Source organism: Cavia porcellus, unplaced genomic scaffold (assembly GCF_034190915.1).
Source record: "Cavia porcellus strain 051 isolate PalLab524CR breed Dunkin Hartley unplaced genomic scaffold, mCavPor4.1 scaffold_1, whole genome shotgun sequence".
Lineage (NCBI taxonomy): Eukaryota > Metazoa > Chordata > Mammalia > Rodentia > Caviidae > Cavia > Cavia porcellus.
In genome coordinates this window covers 57,025,092-57,044,587 of record NW_026947484.1, presented here as the reverse complement: position 1 = coordinate 57,044,587, position 19,496 = coordinate 57,025,092, and the positions used below count along the sequence as shown (strand labels likewise).

Sequence of the window (19,496 nt, the reverse complement as noted above, 5' to 3'; positions counted from 1 at the left end):
GCTGCAAGTGAAGAAAAATTGCAAGAATAGAAAGGCAACTAGAACAAAGGCTAAGGATTGCCAGGAATAGGCTGAAATAAATAACCTATTTATTCCCCTCTCTGTATTTCAGTTGCCTGCTTCTCATGTTTATATACATCATATAGGTTCTTTGTAGTTAAAGATGACCAAATCTAAATTAAAACTCATACCAGTAAAGTTCATAGGATATTTAGTGGTCCAAGCACAAGAAGTACCTTGCTGAGTGTGTGATAAAGAATTGTTCTGCTGTATGAATTTTGCTTTTGTCCTTTCTGTTGACTTGCATTGGAGGAATAGGAAATTATATTTATGTATTCCTCAAAAAAAAAAATGTTGGATTCTACTGAATCCAGCATTTAAAAATTGGAGAACTAAGAGCATAAAATGATCTGGTGAATCTACCTATTTAAACCAGAATTTATAGTTTAAAGTGTTATGTAATAAATAGACTTAATCTTATGTACCGTTTTGGTGTTGTCTACATAAGAGAAATCCACATGTAGACAGATTCATTAAGGGGACCTATTTGGATAAAATTCCATGTTCCATTGTTGATACTTGTCTTCAAGAAAAAAGAGGAGGAATTATGGCATAAATTTATAATTTTGTTGCTCTTGGTCTGTCCTTTACCATCTTTTCAGTACCACTAGCAAAACTGATCATTTGAAATATAGCCAGTATGAGTAAGGACCTGAATTTGTTATTTTATTTCTTTCAATCAATTTACACACAAGTTTAAAAGTTAGAATGACTTAGTTATTTAAAAAATTGTCAGTTATTTTTGGAATGAAGTTACAACTATGAAGTCTAAATATTGATCTAGTACTTTTTGATAAATATAGTTGAGATATGCTACAAGTATAAATACATTAATACCCTAAAATATACCTCAAAACATACGATTTCAATGATCTGGTATCAAAAAATAAAAATGTGTCATTACTTACAATTATGTCAAATAGATGGTGGCAGAATTTTAAATATATTCAGTTCAATAAAGTATATCCTTAAAATTAATTTCACCTTTCACCTTTTTACTATATCTACTAGAAAAAAAAATATATGTATATATTTTCTGGTTGATAGATATGTGACTGATGCTAGGTATTGTCAAACAATACTGGTCTATAGCCATTAAATACATATAATTTATAAGGTATATTTGTATTAACATGTGTTGTGATATATTTAAATTTGACATCCTCATACCTCTTTTTTCCTTAGCAAAAAGTTTTTAGGATTTGGAAAACGCATTTCCTCTCAGAAGCCTCCATTGCTCTTTTGCATGACTGCTTTTGGTGGTGGTTTCTGTATAAATTTAAGGTAAATGACATCTTTTTTATGAGTTGATTTGTAGCATACTAAACTTTTCAATAGAGGTAACACCAGAACTTTTTCTGGGTATTTTCACAAAGACTCATTTTTAAGCATTCCACATGTGTTAAAATTTTTGTCTAATGCCAAACGGGATTAGTGGAATGAGCTAGGCCTGGATCATGTGACCTGGCTGAGACCCAATTGGTTATCTGAAATCAAGTCCCTACAGTGGTGGCACACACTAACCCAGTGAAGCCTCAGAAGTTTGACTGATTCGCAGGGGAGGCGGCACAAAGTAACACAGTGCAGGCCACAGCAGCTTGACTGACATAGAGGGGAGGCAGTGCAAAGTAATACAGTGCAGGCTGCAGCAGCTTGACTGATCTGGAGGAGAGGGGCCAGCATTCGCTCTGCCTGTCTGCAACTCACTAGCACATGGCAGTGGGAAGGGTCATCTAGCTAGTGCTTCAGAATAATTGTAACCAACAAAGAAAGAAACTGGGACCTCCTGGAAGAAACAAAAAAGATAGGAAGAGGAAGCAACAACAAAAAGTCCCCAGGTCCCAACCCTGAGAACACTGACCCAGGACAGGTAAATACAAAGGAGAATGAGAACAGCAAACATGTAATATCAGACACAGAGCCAGTGGATATAAAGAGATATATTCAGGAACTCAAAGATGACTTCAAAAGTGAAATATTTAGCTAAATAAAGCAAGATATAAGAAGATTAATAAAAGATACTAAGCACCCTTCAAGCAGACACAGATGGAAGAAAGAGGAACTCAAACAAAGGAGAGAACCATTTGATGAAGAATATAAAAAAATAGAATACATGAAACAGATTCAAAGAGATCAACAGTAAATTAAAAACTCTATGGAAAGATGACAAATCAGCTTGAAAGAAACAAAGGATAGATTATCCAAAACTGGAGGACAATTTTGCAATGTGGGAGTATGAAAGGGAAAACTTTTGAAAAATAACAAGGAAGCAAGCAGTAACAATACAAAGGCTAAAAGACAACAAAAGGATCTATAACTTGAGAATAAAGAATGTGAATGAAGAAGCTGGGGTACAAAAAAAGGAACGACAAAGGTTATTCACAGAAATAATTAAGTAAAACTTCCCAAATATAGGAAAGGGAAATGATATTCTGATATATGAGGCATATAGAACTCCAGCCACCACAACCAAAACAGAGCTGCACCCAGGCATATAATGATCAAGATCCCAAAAATTCAATATAAGAACAGAATATTAAAAGCTGTTAGAAATAAGAAACAGATCACCTATAAAGGAAGGCCCATCAGAATAAAAGCAGACTTCTCGACACAAACCAAGTCAAGAAGAGCCTGGAGTGAAATATTCTGAAAGAAAATAACCTCCATCCCAGATTGGTATAACCTGCTAAACTGTCTCTTGAAGTTAATGGAGAAACAAGATGCTTCCAAGGCAAAGAGGAACTTGGGAAATTCACAACCACCAATCCAACTCTACAGAGAATACTGCAGGGCATTCTAGAGAGAGAGAAAAGTACTAGGATTCCAGGAACAGTGGCAGAGAGGCCTCAATGAATGGAACAGAAAACAGAATGAAGAAGATAAGTAGAAAACTGATGGCAAAAAAAGAGCATAACAGGAATGAGGCAGAGAAGATTTTATTCAAAACTGATATGATTGATAGTATCAAGTCTGAGGGTATAGGCAACTACACTGAAGATGAGAAGACTCTACGATACACATTCTGGTTTGATAACTGCTGGTTTTTTGAAGTTCTATACTATATACAAAGTTGTGTTTTTATGAATACTGCTATATACTGATATATTCAATTATACTATGTCTGACGATATAGCCAATTCTATTGGTGATAACAAGAGACAACACAGGAACCATGATAGAACTCCTTGTACAATGGTCTTATATGTTTATTTCATTTCATGTGTTTATAGGAATCTGTTTTGTTTTGTCTTGCTTTGTTTTGTTTCTCCCTCTTATATAGAAGGGATAGAAATACATGTTAAGACTCATGCATGTGTAGAATCTATAACAGTTTATGAGAAATGATCTTATGACACATGATGAAATGAACAGATACTTTGAAGAAAAAGAGACACTAAAATACCCAGTGCTGATCCTGAAGTGTCATGGTGTGAAACCCAGCAATAGTATTTTCTTTGTTCAGAGTGATATTAGCCTGCTTGGATTTATTCAATCTCAACACAATTGAAGATATGGATAACTGCATATATGTTTAAGTGTATAGAATTGATAACCATATTTCTCAGTTTTTGCTGGATAGTTGAACAGAACTGGTTGCAATCTCACTGTTTGAATCCCCACTTTATAAGCTCCACTTTATTATCTTGAATAACTATTTGTAGGAAGACAATCCGTAATCATCAACTAGTGATTTCTTACTATTTATTTTTTTCTTTGAAATTATGTATTATTTTTACCTGTTTTCTGTTTTGGTTAGTCTTTCTTTAAATTAAATTCTAAAAAAAGACACTACAGTACCCAGTGCTCATCACAGAGTGTCCTGATGTAAAATTCAGCAATACTATTATTCTTTGTTCAGAATGATTTTAACCTGCTTTAGTTTGTTAAATCTAAACATAAATGAAGATATGGATAACTGCATGTATATTTAAGTGTATAGTATTGACAACCATGTTACTAAGTTTTTGTTGGATAATTGAACAGAACTGTTTGCAGTCTCGCTGTTTGAATTCCCACTTTATGTTCCATTTTTGTATCTTGAACAACTATTTGTAAAACAACAATATGTAAACATCAACTAGTGATTTCTTACTGTTTATTTTTTTCTCTGAACGTATTATTTCTACCTATTTTCTGTTTTGGTTAGTCTTTCTTTAAATAAAATTTTTAAAAAATTTTTGTCTAATGTCTCCTTTTTCACAGGAATTAAGGCTTTATTGTGAATTTCCAAGATTCCAAATCTTCATTAATCAGAAAAGGATTAGTGAAATCAAATACTATAAAGAATAATAAAGTTGTAACTTTGTTTAACATTAGTATGTGGTAGTAAACACTAAAATAAAAAGCCTGCAGCAGCCCAGTGACATTAGAGAAGGTTCAATCTGGAAAAAAGTCTACAGATCAAATCGAGAAAAGGTCTTGTCATGATTCAGAATAGTGAAAATTCACATACACATTAAATATTCACCAAGACACTCCATAAGCTAGGAAAACATTCCACTAAATTTCTAATAATTCAAGCCATAGTCATGCAAAGTACGTTTTCAGACAAAATGGTAGTTGTGGTTCATCTTGACTTTCAACTTGCTTGACTTGAGAGATACTTAAGAAGTTAGAAAAACACATTTCTAGAGATGTCTGCATGGTCACAGGGGTGTAACCTTGGGAACTGCATCTGGTCCCTGCCACCTCCTCCTCCTCTGGATATTTTCCTGCTCCCTGTTTCCCAGGTACCTTGAGCTGAACATCTTTCTTTCTTTCACTATACTGTTTGTACCTTGGAACCAGCAGACCTTGGACTGGCACCTCAGAAACCATGAGCCAAAATGAACCTCTACTTTTTAAAATTGCAGGTGTCAGGTGTTTTGTCTCAACGACAAGAAAGCTGACCAGTGCAATGGCATTACATTATACATGAGCAGCTGGGAGAGAGATGGAAAGATCTTTAAATATCTAGAAGTAGCACATGTATAATAATGACGCAGCAAATCTGGAATTATTCTGAACTAAATGAAAATGAAAACAGAAATTGTAATTTGTGGGATGTAACTGAAGCAATTTTAGAAAATTATATGAACATTAAAAATGCCTCTATTTGGAAAAAAAGTTCTAAAAAACTATGATCACAGCTTCTACCTTAATGAAGTAGAAAAAGAACAAATGAAACCTAAAGCAATCAAAAGACAGGAAGTAATAATGATCAGAGTAAATGTCAACACAAAAACAGAAAACAGGAAACTGGAGAAAAATTAATGAAGTCAAACAGTGTTCTTTAGGAATCATTCAAATAAGGTAGTGCAAAAGGAATTTGAAGTCTGTGTTTTACTGTGTAACCAAAGCAGAAACAAAACCCAGACACAGGTTGGCACTTCTTAATTGATACATGCTCCCAAAGGCTAACAAAGGAGGTATGCCTGTTGCCAAGCACAAATAATACATACCTCAGTTTCTTCTGACCTAGCTACTGACGTCTAGCTCTCCAACAGAATTAAAAGACATTTGAAAAATTCATGTTCCCATTATCAATTGTAGTATTAACTTTAATTTATTGTATTTTATTTCTAAGCCTCACAGAAAAGATCAAGATTGTCTATTTGATAGAATTGCAGAAAGTTATGTGACACTTTTCATGAGCATACCTCTCAGCAGAAAAGATGCATTCTTTCAGGTAAACACAGAAATCAATATTATGCTAACTATTTTTAGAATAAAATAGAACAATGATTATTCTAACATGAGAATACATGTTGTTGCTTTGGAGAGCAATGGTGTCAGATGTAAATAGTGGTGATATTTTAGAAGTTAAGTCCCTATTACCACCTCCAAGAATACTGTATTCTGTTACCTAAGAGTCTCACAGTCTAGTTAATATATTGAATATTGTTGTCTTCAAAGTAGTTATTCAAATTTACAAGATTTAGGCATGAAAAAAATGATCAAACAATGAAAGCCCAAACTGTTCTTTTTTATGAACAGAGTTAGTTATATATATAATCTTTTTTATGAACAGAGTTAGTTATATATATAATCTTTTCCTTCTTTCTTTTCTCCTTTTCCCATCCCAGTTTTTCTTCCTTTTGAGCACTTTCTTTCCTTTTCATTTTCACAATATCTGTTGTACGTTTTGGATCTTATTTACTTTTTCAGATTTTTTTACACTAGTGATATACTACGATATGCACACATGCAAGTCTGAATTATTTTGCTTGTGAGTATGGTCTCAAGTTGCATCCACTTACCTGTAAAGTCTTCAAGTTGATCTTTATAGTTATACTCCATTGTGTAAAAATACCACATCTTTTTTTTATCTATTCCACAATTGATGGGCATTTGGGTTGTTTCCAAGATTTAGCTATTATAATTTATGCTGCTATAAACATAGGTGTACATATACTGCTATGGTATGATGTTTTCAGTTCTTCTGGGAAGATACTCAGAAGAGGAATAGCTAGATTGAATGGGACCTCCAATTCTAGTTTTTTGAGGAACCTCCACATTGATGACCACAGTAGTTGTACCAGTCTACCCGCCCACCAATAGTGCAGAAGTGTTCCCCTTTCCCACACAGCCCCTCTAGCATTTGTTTGTTATTGATTTCTTCATGACAGCCATTCTTTCTGAAGTGAGATGAAAACTCAGTGTTGTTTTAATTTGCATTTCTTGAATGACTGGGGATGTTGGACATTTTTTCATGTATTTATTTGCCATTTATATTTCTTCATCTGAGAAGTGTGTGTTTATCTCAGATGCCCATTTTTTTTTAATTTGGAGGGCCCTGATTTTTTTCAGTTCTTTTTAACTTCTTGATAGAAGTCCTTTGTCTGAGGGACAGTTAGCTAACATTTTTCCCATTCTATGGGTTTTCTTCTCACTATGTTGGTGATTTCTTTCGATGTGCAAGAACTTTTGAATAAGATGAGATCCCAGTTGTTGATTTTTTGAAGTGCTTTCCATGCAGTTTGTATTTTGTTCATGAGCTCTTTGCCTACCCTGGGCCTTCAGTACTTCTATCTACCTTGTCTTCCAGTAGACTTAGTGTTTGTTTTAATATTTATATCTTTGGTCCATTTTGACTTTAGTTTAGTGCATGGTGAGAGACATGGTTCTTGTTCGGCCTGTGGGAAGCCAGTTTTTCCAGCACCACTTATTAAAGAAACTATCTTTCCTCTAGGAGTCTCACTAAATCTGGACATTGCATGAGCTGAGCTCCAACTTGAGATTCTTCTGCCTTCCAGTGGAATGTGTCTTTTAACAGATAATGTGATTGTGATATTTCTCAACTCATGACTTGACTTTCTCTGAACTTACTGTTAGTGGCCTCTTCCAAGATGAATTAACAAGTAATATAAGGGGATTCAAAGTCTCACTTGAGGATTTTTTTAAATGCACACACATTAGTGATTTTACTTGTTGACCGTACTCAGTCTTCTTGGAAATGCTTTTTGCTGCTTTTGTGTGCAGGCCAAGCCAGCTTCCTAATGTAGATGTTGTCTGTTTTCACTAGGCTGTTTGAATAAAGACAGGGCCTTATTTTTTACTGACTCATTTATACCATTCTTATTCAACTAATCAAGGGTTTCGTTATTCCTTGTGATGTTTGAGGATAAAAATATTATCCTTGCTTTCTTCCTCTGTACACAGTGATATTCCTTTACAAATTTTCCAAAAAGATTGGCACTTAGTGTCCTTTTCCTTCGTCTCCAGAAAGTAGGATGTTCACAAAAGACTTTAGCTATTTCTCCTATTTGAGCTGAACCGCACACTTGTAACCCCAAGCTCCTAGAGGCCAAGGCAGGAGGACTGAAATTTGAACCCAGACTCGGCAACTTAGTGACTTAGGGTGTGAAGTCTCAGTGTTCAATCCCCAGGACCACAAAAAGAAAAGAAAATATTTTAATTGTCATCACTGATATAATTTTATAGTCCTAAAATATAATATGCGATTATATCTGGTAGTAAGATGTTGATGGTTCATTCCATGAAATTAAGTCCATCGGTGTACTGCAGAGTTGTTTCCTTTGCCACCCACATTCCTGCTCCCAAAAACATCATGGAAGGCTTAAAAGAAATATAGTTTACGAGCAATTTGAGCACCACTGGATTAGGTAACCATGTTACTTTCTTATTGTTGCTGTAACAGATTTTGAGAAATTAGTTATTTAAAGAAGCAGAAATTAATTCCCTTAGTTATGCAGGTCAGAAGTCTAAAGTGAATCTTAGAGATCTAACATCACAGTGTCAGTAAGGCTGCTTTCTGTAGGAGGCCCCAGGAGAGAATCCACTCTTCACCTCACTGGTCTTCCAGTGACCACCACACGCCCTGGTTTACCATGCTTTGGTCCAAGCTCTGCTTCTCTGGCCACACTGCCTCCCCTCTTCTCTGTCTGATTCTCTTCAGCCTCCCTCTTTTGAGGATTACACTCGGGAGTGCATTTAGAGCACATTCAGTAATCCAAGTTCATTTCTCCCGAGGTCTTCAGTTATATCTGCAAAGCTCTTTGCCATATAAAATGACTTTACAGAGTCCGGAGACTAGAACATGTTTATATTCTGGTCCATTATTCAGTCCACCGCAGTAGCCCTTCAGGACCCTGCCAGTTCTAACATGTTGTACCATTAAAGGCTTAACGTGTGACTGTAAGTACCCATCTGAATGCAGAATACCAAAATTTTAATGGCGTAAATTTTCTTTAATATTGAAGTATAATACCCATCTATTGTTTAGAGACTCCTGAGAGAAACTTGTTTAGAAATTTGAAAACTTGTGGGATATTGGTAGTTCCATATATTTGGTGATATTTGGTTATGATTTTAATATTTAAACCATACTGATTACTACATGTAAGCCCAACTACAGAAGCTCTAGTTTATTTGAAAATATTTGTGGTGCATATACCATTTTCTTAAAGGAGCTAATAATAGTAAGGTTAAATGAAATAAAGGGCTAATCAAACTGTCTTAATTGTTACTTTATTGAAATTAATTTTTTTCACAAATGCCCATAATTATTGTTGATTTTCAACCCTTCTTTATTCATGTCCCTCACAGTTACAAAGAGTAATAAAATGGTTAAATGCAAGCTATTAGAATTATACACATTTACAAAGTAATAATTTCTTAGGTAGTTAATATATATAAAATATAAATTAACCTAATATGACTCCATTTGGTAGGTATTTCCTGATTGTTTGACACAAGCTATCTATGCAACATTCCTAGAAGCATTTCCAGAATCTAGTAACATCTTTAATGATCAATTTAAAGAAGATCTAGGAAATAACATCTTTCTTTGGTTTTCAGGTATGAATATATTATTTTAAGTACCAAAAATTTGGGTTCCTAAAATGATGGAATTGCAGTAGTTTACTATATTCAAAATATTGGTAGTTTTTGTACATTGGTATAGGCATATCCATGTCTGTATTTTTAAAAAATTGTTATCAAAACTAACTAGTTATTAACTTTAGAGGCAAATAATTTTATACATGGTGAAACTATTGAAAACTGGATTGTTGCAGAATTAAAATCAATGTATATACAGAAATATATATTACCTGTGGGAGATACATATTTTAAGCTGCTATGAAGAGCAGAAAAATTTCTGACAGGTCAGTTATGGGCTGAATTGTGTTCCCTCCAAATTTATGTGTTGAAATCCTATCCCCTATTATACCTTAGAATGTGACCTCATTTGAAGATGAGACCATTAAAGAACTAATTAAGGTTAATAAGTGAGGCCATATGGGTGGATTAATCAATATGATGAGTATCCCTACGAGAGTAGAGATAGAGATGTGACGTGAGCAAGACGGTAGAGTAGGAGATACCCATCATCTCCTGCTGCCACCACTACCAAGGGAAGCTATCCACAAAATTAACACTTCTAGCACAGTTCAATAATCTAGGCAGGAACCCGCATCAACATGATAGAACAAAAACTAGAATTGGAGTAATCATGGAGATGTTAGCAAGTGTGAACTCTGGAGATGGCCAGTAATAAAGGAATTGGAGGTGCTCGGGACCAGGCATATGGCTGATACCACTGTGGTCCCCAGAGGACTGCTCTGCAAAGGACCTCAGCAGTCCTTGTGGGGAACTTCAGAGGCCTCCCTGCTATGACTTCCTGTAGCTCCCACACTGGTTGTGCCCTTAGTGTTCATCCACAAAGACCTCAGCAGCTTGCTCCACACAGGACTCTGGTGATTTTCCACAATGGAATTAACCAACTGCCATTGCCATGTGAATGGGAAGAGGGAGATCTTACTGTGCTCCTGCTTCAAGGAAGTCACTACTGTGCTGACCCAGGACCGCCACTGCCCTAGACTCACACATGCGTCAGATGTTGGAGCTGCTGTCCCAGGGTGCACACCTGCTCTGTAAGGCTTAGCACCATAGCAGCCATATGCATGCCCACACCTCACGCATCAAGGCTGCATGGTGAGGCAGCCTACACCCTGGACCTCAGAGCCGCCTCACATCCTGAGTTCCATGTCTGGCTCTCTGGTTGGTCCCTAAATGCCTGTGTTGTGGACCCCAGAGTCACTACAGTAACAGGTGCATCTGCAACCCAGACTCCAGAGCAACAGCAGTCTGCAGACTCCCAGACACCCAGGCAGACAGCCACATCAAGGGCACCAAAGCTAGGGCCACAGAGGGAGTACCCAAGCCCCACACCTCAGGTGTGCTCTGAGGCTATTAAAGTACATTCCTCCCCTCCCAGGGCTCCAAAATTGCCCACAGCTCACACACCAGCACCAGTGCTACAAGCTACACCTGACACCAAGAGCGGTCTTCTCAATGTGACTTCTGCACTGGAGAAAAAGCAGCAACAGCTGTCACCACTGAAGAGCTTAGCAGCTCTTGTGACTGGTGCAGAAAACGGTATCCTCAGCCACTGACGGCCACAATGTCTGCTCTGCAGACAGAGCTACACACGGATCTGGTTGTTGTATCCTCCCCAGAGCCCAAAGCGCTAGGCTCCACCTCGCTGGCTGGCATGTCACACCCTCATCAATGACATGCCTTGCCCACTGAGACCAGTCTCTAACAGCCGTGCTCTGCAGATGTGCAGACTTAGCACAAAGCAACAAGAAGTTCACACACACACGCGTATACACACCAATGGAACCACACTCTTCCAGCAACTTATCTAAAGGAAAAGGAGATGTACAGATTCCTCACCTGACCAATAATTCAAAATGATTGCTTTAAAGATGTTTAGTGTGCTAACAGACAACTATATCAGAATAATATCATTTAGATCAAAACTAGTTAATGAAAAACAAGAGAGGAATCATTTATTTAATTTTATTTAAGGAGAAAAAGAAAAAAAGCAGAGAAAGGGTACAAGTTATACAGATTTACAGAAAAAAATAAACAGTAGGAAATCACTAGTTAATGGATTACATATTGTCATCTTAGAAATAGTTGTTCAAGTTACAAAATTAAAGCTTATAAAGTGGACATTCCAACAGTGAGACTGCAAACAGTTCTGTTCAACGATCCAACAAAACTCAGTAATATCATTATCTACCTTATACACTTAAATATACATGCAGTTATATCGTTTAGAGCACTTTCTTTTCCTCTCTTTCGTACAATGACAATTACACATTTTGGGTTTTGTTGCTCCCAGTTCTTATTACTTTTTTGGAAGAGAGTAGAACCAAATGTGACATAACAGAACAGTCGGTCAAATCAAAAGGGTGGACATAATAGATAATGTAAAAGCATAATACAAGGTGATCAACAATGGTTACCATAATGCCTCCCGCTATCTCTAATAGAATTGCCTATATCATCAGTTATAATAAAATTGAACAAAACAGTAAAGAACAAAACTGGCAAAACCAAAACATTGGAGACATTACAGGTCTTCAAAAGTAGATAATAATCAACCAGAATGGGCATCATAATGAATCCCACTATCTTCACAGCTGTTGCTTAAACTTTTGAACCTGGTACTATCAAGCAAAACAGAATAGAGGGACATCAGTCAAAACAAGATGGTGAGAGCAATACAGGGCTTTAAATCAAGATAATGGAAAGTCAAAGTAGGTTAGTATAATATATCCTGCTATTTTTAAATTTATTTTTCCCTTAATTAAAAGGATAAAAATAAAAAAGTAAATAATAAAATGGAGGTTGAGATAAAAGAGGGCATAACAGCAAAACAGCGCAGATCAAAACCAAACCATTTAAGCAAAATAGTGTTTGACCACAAGATATTCCCAATGTAAAAGTAGTTACCATATTGTCTCTTTCCTTGAAATCTTTGAGTATAACTTCGTATACTGTAACATCAAATATATCAAAACAATGTAAAACCATTTAAGAGAATGACAGTAATACAGGGTATTTAGAATCAACTAACAGAAAATGAACAATGGTTTCTGTATAATCTCCTTGTCTATAAAAGTTTTTGCTTATACTATCATATATAATAAAATCCAATAAGATACAACCTGTTTAGACCAATGGAGACAGAAGAACAAAAGCTTGGAGAGACTTCAAAACAAGATGATACTAAATCAGTATTACCTATTAAGATGTCATTTTCTCCAAAATAGCTGTTCCTATTATCCAATCTTCTCTGCCTCATTTCTGTTGAGCTCTTTTTCTGTCATTAGTTGTCAGTTTGTCTTCTTCATTTTGTTTTCTGCTCCATTCATTGTGGCCTCTCTGCCACTATTTGTGGATTCTTCATATTTTTCTTTTTTAGAATATCCTGCAGTATTCTCTGTAGAGTTGAATTGGTGGTTGCATATTCTCTTACTTCCTCTTTATCCTGGAAGCACCTTGTTTTTCCATCAATTTCCAGGGATAGTTGTGCAGGATATATCAATCATGGCTGGAGATTATTGTCTTTCAAAGCTTGAATTATTTCCCCCCACGCTCTTTGTGATTTGATGGTTTGTGCTGAGAAATCTGCTGTAATTCTGATGGGTGTTCCCTTGTAAGTGATCTGTTTCTTGTCTCTGATGGCTTTTAATATTCTGTTCTTGTATTGGATTTCTGTTCTTGTATTATATGCCTGGGCGTTGCTCTGTTTGGGTTGTATGTGGCTAGGGTCCTGTATGCTTCATACAACTGAGTATCTTTACCTTTTGCTAAATTAGGAAAATTCTCCTGGATTATTTCTGTGAGTAGCTTTTGTAGTTCATTTGTTTGTGTCCCTACTTCTTCTTTTATGTTCTTAATTCTTAAGTTATAGATCCTCTTATCATCTTCTAGTCCTTGTATTATTGCTGTTGGTTTCTTTGTTATTTTTAAGAAGTTTTTCATTTCATGCTCCCATATTACAAATCTGCCCTCCAATTCAGATAATCTGTCCTTAGTTTCTTTCAAGCTGTTATGCCAGTTTTTGATAGAGTTTTTAGTTTCCTGGTAATCTCTTTGAACCTGCTTCACGTATTCTATGCTTTCTCTATTTTCTCCATCAAACAATTCTCCCCTCTTTTTCTGTTCTTCCAATCCACCATCTGTTTTTTCTTGGGTGGTGCTTAGCATTTCTCTAACTATTCTCCTTATATCTAGCTTCAGGTCATTAATAACTTCATTCCTGAACTTGTCTATGAGGCTCTGGAGATAACGCTTTGTATCTATTGGTGCTGTGTCTACTATTGCCTCTTTCTCAGGATTGGGGGCTGAGGACCCTTTCTTGTTGCTGCCTCTTCCCATATTATTTGTTCCTTATATATGCAAGCGTATATAGGAGGCCCAGCTTCCTTCCCTGTCAGCCACAGTCTAATTGAATTGCGCCGGCTAGGTGTTCCCGCCCACCAAAGCGTACCAGGAAGTTGCAGTTCAGGCAGCCTATGTGGGGCCCGCCCCTCCAGGTCATCTTCAGGCGCTGGGATCTGGGTTCACTAGCCTACTGGGTCTCAACCCGCAGCGTCATGTAGGCTAGGCACTGCTCACCAATCCCGCTTGAGAGGAGGATACGTGGCTGAAGTCACTGCAGCGCCCTGTTCCCACAAGTCTGCCTGGTCCCAGAATGTCCTCTGTTGGAGTCTCCTAGACCGTGGAAGAGTCCCAGTTTCTCTCACCTACTGCAGGTCAATGCACGGCTCCCCGCCCGTCCTGCTTTCAACTCCGTTCACCAATTCCCGTTCTCAGAGCTTTCGCTTGTCTCTCTCCCTGCCAAGCGGATGTAGACGCAGCAACGGCGGCGGGAAACCCAAATCGTGGCTTCCAATGGTGCAGGCTCCAACTTCCACACTGAGGCTTTTCTGTTCCTGTTATAGCACCGGGATTACATTCCCAGTTGGTTTCTCTCAGCCTAGATCGTTCTTGGGTCAGCAGGGCATATCTCCACTTGCTTATGATTCCTTACTCCGCACCATTCCTGAATTCTAAGCTGGGTCTTTCAGAGAGCCTCCGTAGCTGCTGCTATCTGCCTGCCATGTTCTCCCGGAAGTCGATAGGAATCATTTTTAAAAAAGAAAAAACCTCTGAAACCAAAGAATATCTGCAACCTTGAAGACAGGTACTTTGAAATGACCCAGTGAAAAACAAATTTGGAAAAATAATAAGAAGAGTGAAGAAAGCCTACAGGACTTACAGGACACATAAAATGAAAACTAGAACTTTATGTGAAGTATGTGTAGTTCTATAGACTTGAACATGTGTGCTTCTATAGGATTTTGTTCATACTTTTGATGGTTTAATATGTGTTGTATCTTTAATCAATAAAATAATCCCTTTTCACCCTAGTAAAAATCAAGTTTACAGAAGAGAAAATCTGTCTTTTTGTCTAATGTAAATCTTCTATGATTCAGTTTAGCTACATTTCTTATTCTTCTGTTTATAATGAAATATAGGTCAAATAATTTAATCAATTTTAATCAATAATTTAATCAATGGATCAATTTTGTGCATATATAAAATTGTTTTTTTGCTACTCTTTAATTATAGTTCTTTTACTGCAGAGATAAAGAAATTGATTCCCTTCCACTTTCCTAAGGAAAACACAATTAAGTCTCCTGCTCAACAGATTTTTGCCCTCCTTCTCTGCCTGCTGACTGCTGGGGGTGGGGGCAGACTCTCCGTGGGGTCTCCTGTGGAGTGGTACCCTGCCAATCTGCTGGCTCTACCACACATCAGGCTTTCTATAAGTACTCAGTATTTTAAATATAGGCTATTGAAGAAACATTCAAGTGAATTTAACTAACGTCCTCTGCAATTTTGATCTATGGCAGTTAATGCTAAGGAGATGATAACTGTATCTAAAAAATACTTGAAAGATTCTAATTCAATAGTTAAATCTGGAAAATCATCCTCAATAAATGCTGATTACTGAGAAAAATACTGGTAACATTTATTAGTCTATCAATGTGTAATAACAGTGATAATAACAGCACTAGCTCATGTTCTTATAGTGCTTTTCCCTTTACTGAACACTTTAACAACATTTGAAGACTAATCCTGAAGACCCCATAAAGATTTATATAATAATAATTCTTGTTTTAAGGCTGAGAGTGCAGGAACAAAAACAAGAACTTTTTTTGTTGGAAAGGTCAAATACGTAAATCAAAATGTTTTGACACATTAAAAGATATTTTCAAAATCCTAACTTCTTCAGCTACATGTGCATTTTATATTAACAGGTCTGAAACCTCAGAGAGGCTTTTGGACCCACTGGAAACTGACAGACCTCTCTTCAACCTCCATCCATGGTAGCAGAAAGTCCATCACAAAATCATTACAGGAGAGGATCACAAGAAGCCATGAGCGCATTTTAGCCAGTAAGTACATCGTTCAGAAGCTGCGGAATGGAGACACCAAGGATGTCAGGTTACTTACTGGTCATTATTTTCTAGTAGTTTTTTGTGAGGATATTTAAATAACTTTTGATTTATACATAATTATAATACTAGTGTATGCTTAAATCCTTTACTTATTCGCCTGTCACAATATTTTATATTGATTGTTAGGACCTTTGTGTGTCTATGGACATTACAGATACCACTTTTAGTGGTATTGCTAACTGGATAATAATGTGTTTTGATAACAGATATGCTTAACATTTTTATTTGGCACATGTTAACTATTGTTTGCTCTATAGTTTCAACTTTGTGGCATTTTTCTCAAGACCTAACCTATCATAAAAATACCTGCCTGTATCTTTTTTCTTTTTCTTTCTTATTTCCATATTTGATTTAACTCTTCAGTCCATTTAGAATTTGTTTAGCTAAAGAGGATGATTATTTTCTACATAATATTTTCTTCTAATGGTCCATTTATTAAATCATCCATTTGAAATATCAGTTTACTTGGATATGCTTTTGCATTCTCTTCTGTTCTTTGAGCTACATGCCAAATTTCTGTACTAGGACCAAACTGCTTACTTACCTTTTACTAATGGGCTTCATAAGGAAATTTAATTTCTCTCCTGTTTATGCTGTATCTCCAGTGCCAAACATGGACCTGACACTCAGACCTCATTTCTGACCAACTAAATCTGAATCTAGGACATCTTTTAAAGCTCTTCTGATGATTTCAGTGTGCAAGCAAAGTGAAAGCCACTAGAGTATGGGAGATAGCTTTCCAGTGTGTTCCCTGAGATAGGCCGGAAAGAAGAGTATATAACCTATTATTCTTAAACCTGTTCTTTAGTTAATTTAGAATTCTAAAATCATTTAATGCATTAATTACTGCTTTTCCAATTTGGGCACTTTGAATTTATTGAGAGACAATATTAAAATCTTTATCATTGTGAAACTATTTCCCCTTGTAATTCTGGTGTTTTTGTTTTAGGTGTTTTAAGTTATTAGACATTCTCTTGGTTATTTTTTACTCATTGCTGAGACAAAATACCTGATGCCCATCATGAAGGAAGGAAAGGTTTACATCTTACAGTTTTTGGAGGTTTCAGTCCATACTCAGCTGGCCCTAAGTCAGGTTGGTGTGGCTGAGAGGCAGCCATTCATGGTGACTGCAAGTGGTGAGGCAAAAAGGCAAAAAGAGGGAAAGCATGCCTCCTCCTGCCCTTACATTGTATGCCAGCTCCGCCCCTGGGCAGGAGCAGCATTCACACCACCAATCCCAGCCCTAGACAATGAACCAATCACAATGCTAGATTCAGCTGCCTACATGACCGCATGAAGCTTGGGGGACCACCTAGAAACAAACCATAACAGACATGTACACTTTTTAATATTAAACTTTTTCTTTAATCATTATAAAATTTCTCTTTTTGTCCATGGTAATTCTCCTTTCCTTAAGGTCTTTTTTGTCAGACCTCAAAAAGCCACTTTAGATTTCTTATGCTTATGGTTTTCATGACAGGTCTTTTCCCATCATTTTAGTTACACCTAGTTTGTGTCTTTCTTTCTTTCTTTCTTTCTTTCTTTCTTTCTTTTTGGGTCTTTATATCTTGCAATTAGTCTTGACTGAGTCTTGTTTTTATTTATTCTGACAATATCTTCATTATCACTGGAGTGATGATTTACATTTAACATGATTATTGGTATGGCTGATTTTGTTTCAATTGACTTTCAGTGTTATTCCACCTGTTACTTATTCTTTAATTCTCCTTTTCTGTCTTCTTTTGGTTAATTGAATATTTTAAGTATTTTACTTTAATTCCTCTATTAAGTGTTTACCTAAAGTATTTTTTAAGCTGCTTTAATGATTACAGATTACATCCTTAAATTATCAGAATATTACCTAGTTACCATTCTCCTGTTTCACTTCTAATACAGGATCTTGGATGACGCAGCTATATGTATGCCTTCATCTTTTCTGCTGTTGTGTCATATACATGTATTAGACCCAAATGAATAGCAGTCTCACATCATATACAGTTGTGATTTCTGTTTTAAATAATTGCATGGCTTTTTCACTTCTACTGAAGTCTAATTGACGTATAAACTACGTATAGAACTTAATGAGTTTTGACATATGTATAAAGAAACCAATAAAAAAAGTCACAACTCCTAAGATGAGAAACATATAGTATCCATCACTTTCAAAAGTCCTCATGGTTCTTTTTAAAATTTCTACCCTCCTACCTAACCTCAAAGTGATCAAGCATGTGATTTTTGTCACTGTAATTAGTTTGCATTTTCTAGAGTTTTATATAATATTTAAAAATGTGTGCTTTGGCAGGGCAGACATTTTCTCCCATATAATTATTTTGAGATTCATCTGTTACCACATGGGATACTATTCAATTCCTCTGTATTCCTTAAGGAGTGGTTCATGGTGAGAACATAAACCTGTGGATAGACATTTGCATTGTTTCTAGTGTTTTACTATTATCAATGAAGCTCTTGTAAATATTCATATATGAGTTTCTGTACAGATGTAGTGTTTTAGTTCTAGTTTTTTAGTTCTAAATACCTAGTAGTGGAATGGATGAGTAATATGGTACAGGACTGTATAACATTCTTAGAAATGGTAAAACTCATCCAAAATTTCACCGTCCTTCCTCGATAGACGCTATCATTAACACTTGATACAGTTTTAGCTATTCTTCGCAACTCAGCAGTACCACTGGGTTCTATTTAGATTTTTATTCCTTGCCCTGTGCACTGAAAATTCACTTTAGACAAAAAGCTGGGATAACAGAAGAACATTGTCCTGCGCTGCCTGTGCTCCAGCCTCTTGAAAACCTCTGTATCGGGTTTTCTGTTCAGTGTTTTAGTGAGGACAGAAGAGTAAATCCAGCCCTCATTACTTCATCATAGCTGAAAGCAGGAGTGGTTATAGATATATACATATATATATACCACCCTTCAGTTGTCAACCCTCTTGCAGAGCCGTAGGTCACTCCCCAAGAAGTACTGTGTCTGGTTGTGTGTTAATATAGATATATAGAGGCATACCTATATATGACTTTAAATAATCTTCTATATTTGGTCACATATTTACCATTCCTGCCTCTGTATTCCTAAGTATAAATAATGTCAATGTGATCATTGATGTCATTTCTCTGCAGTCTGGAACACTGCATTTGACAGTTCTAATAGCTGAGCACGGATGTGCGGATCTGGGGCTTTCTCCTCCTCACACTTCCTTTCATGGTTCTCACCACTCTCCAGTTTTCAACCCTCTTTGAAGCCGTGGCTCACACCTCAAGCCAGTGCTGTTCCCAAGTGTGTGTGGATTTCCTCCATGCGCCGTATGGCTCTGCTGATCATTATAGATGCTGAACCAACCATAGGTTTTGACTATACTAAAATTGGAGGACAAGTTTTTTTCCTGTAATATGTGATACAGTTTTTCTGTTTTTGTATAAATAATTACATGAAACTATTTTTTCCACTGAAAATTATCTAGTGATACATATTGATATAGTCCAACCTCCCCATTTTATATTAACAGCCAACATTCCATAATTAAGGATAATCTCCAGATTTGGATTGACATTTGTGACCACTAAGAGAAGCTAGAAAAGTTAATCCACAGTTTGTAGAGATAATCAAAAAGGT

At 36.4% G+C, this 19,496-nt stretch overlaps 1 protein-coding gene across 1 annotated transcript in view; it reads left to right on the top strand.

The window, feature by feature from the left end:
- Fam227b (family with sequence similarity 227 member B) overlaps positions 1-19,496 on the top strand; it is a 171,419-nt gene that overhangs the window by 24,956 nt on the left and 126,967 nt on the right. Inside the window, exons 8-11 of the mRNA XM_003471772.5 lie at positions 1,246-1,344; positions 5,627-5,728; positions 9,234-9,360; positions 15,669-15,806. Of these exons, the coding sequence (XP_003471820.3) occupies positions 1,246-1,344; positions 5,627-5,728; positions 9,234-9,360; positions 15,669-15,806 (466 nt within the window). The remainder of the gene's footprint in view (positions 1-1,245; positions 1,345-5,626; positions 5,729-9,233; positions 9,361-15,668; positions 15,807-19,496) is intronic.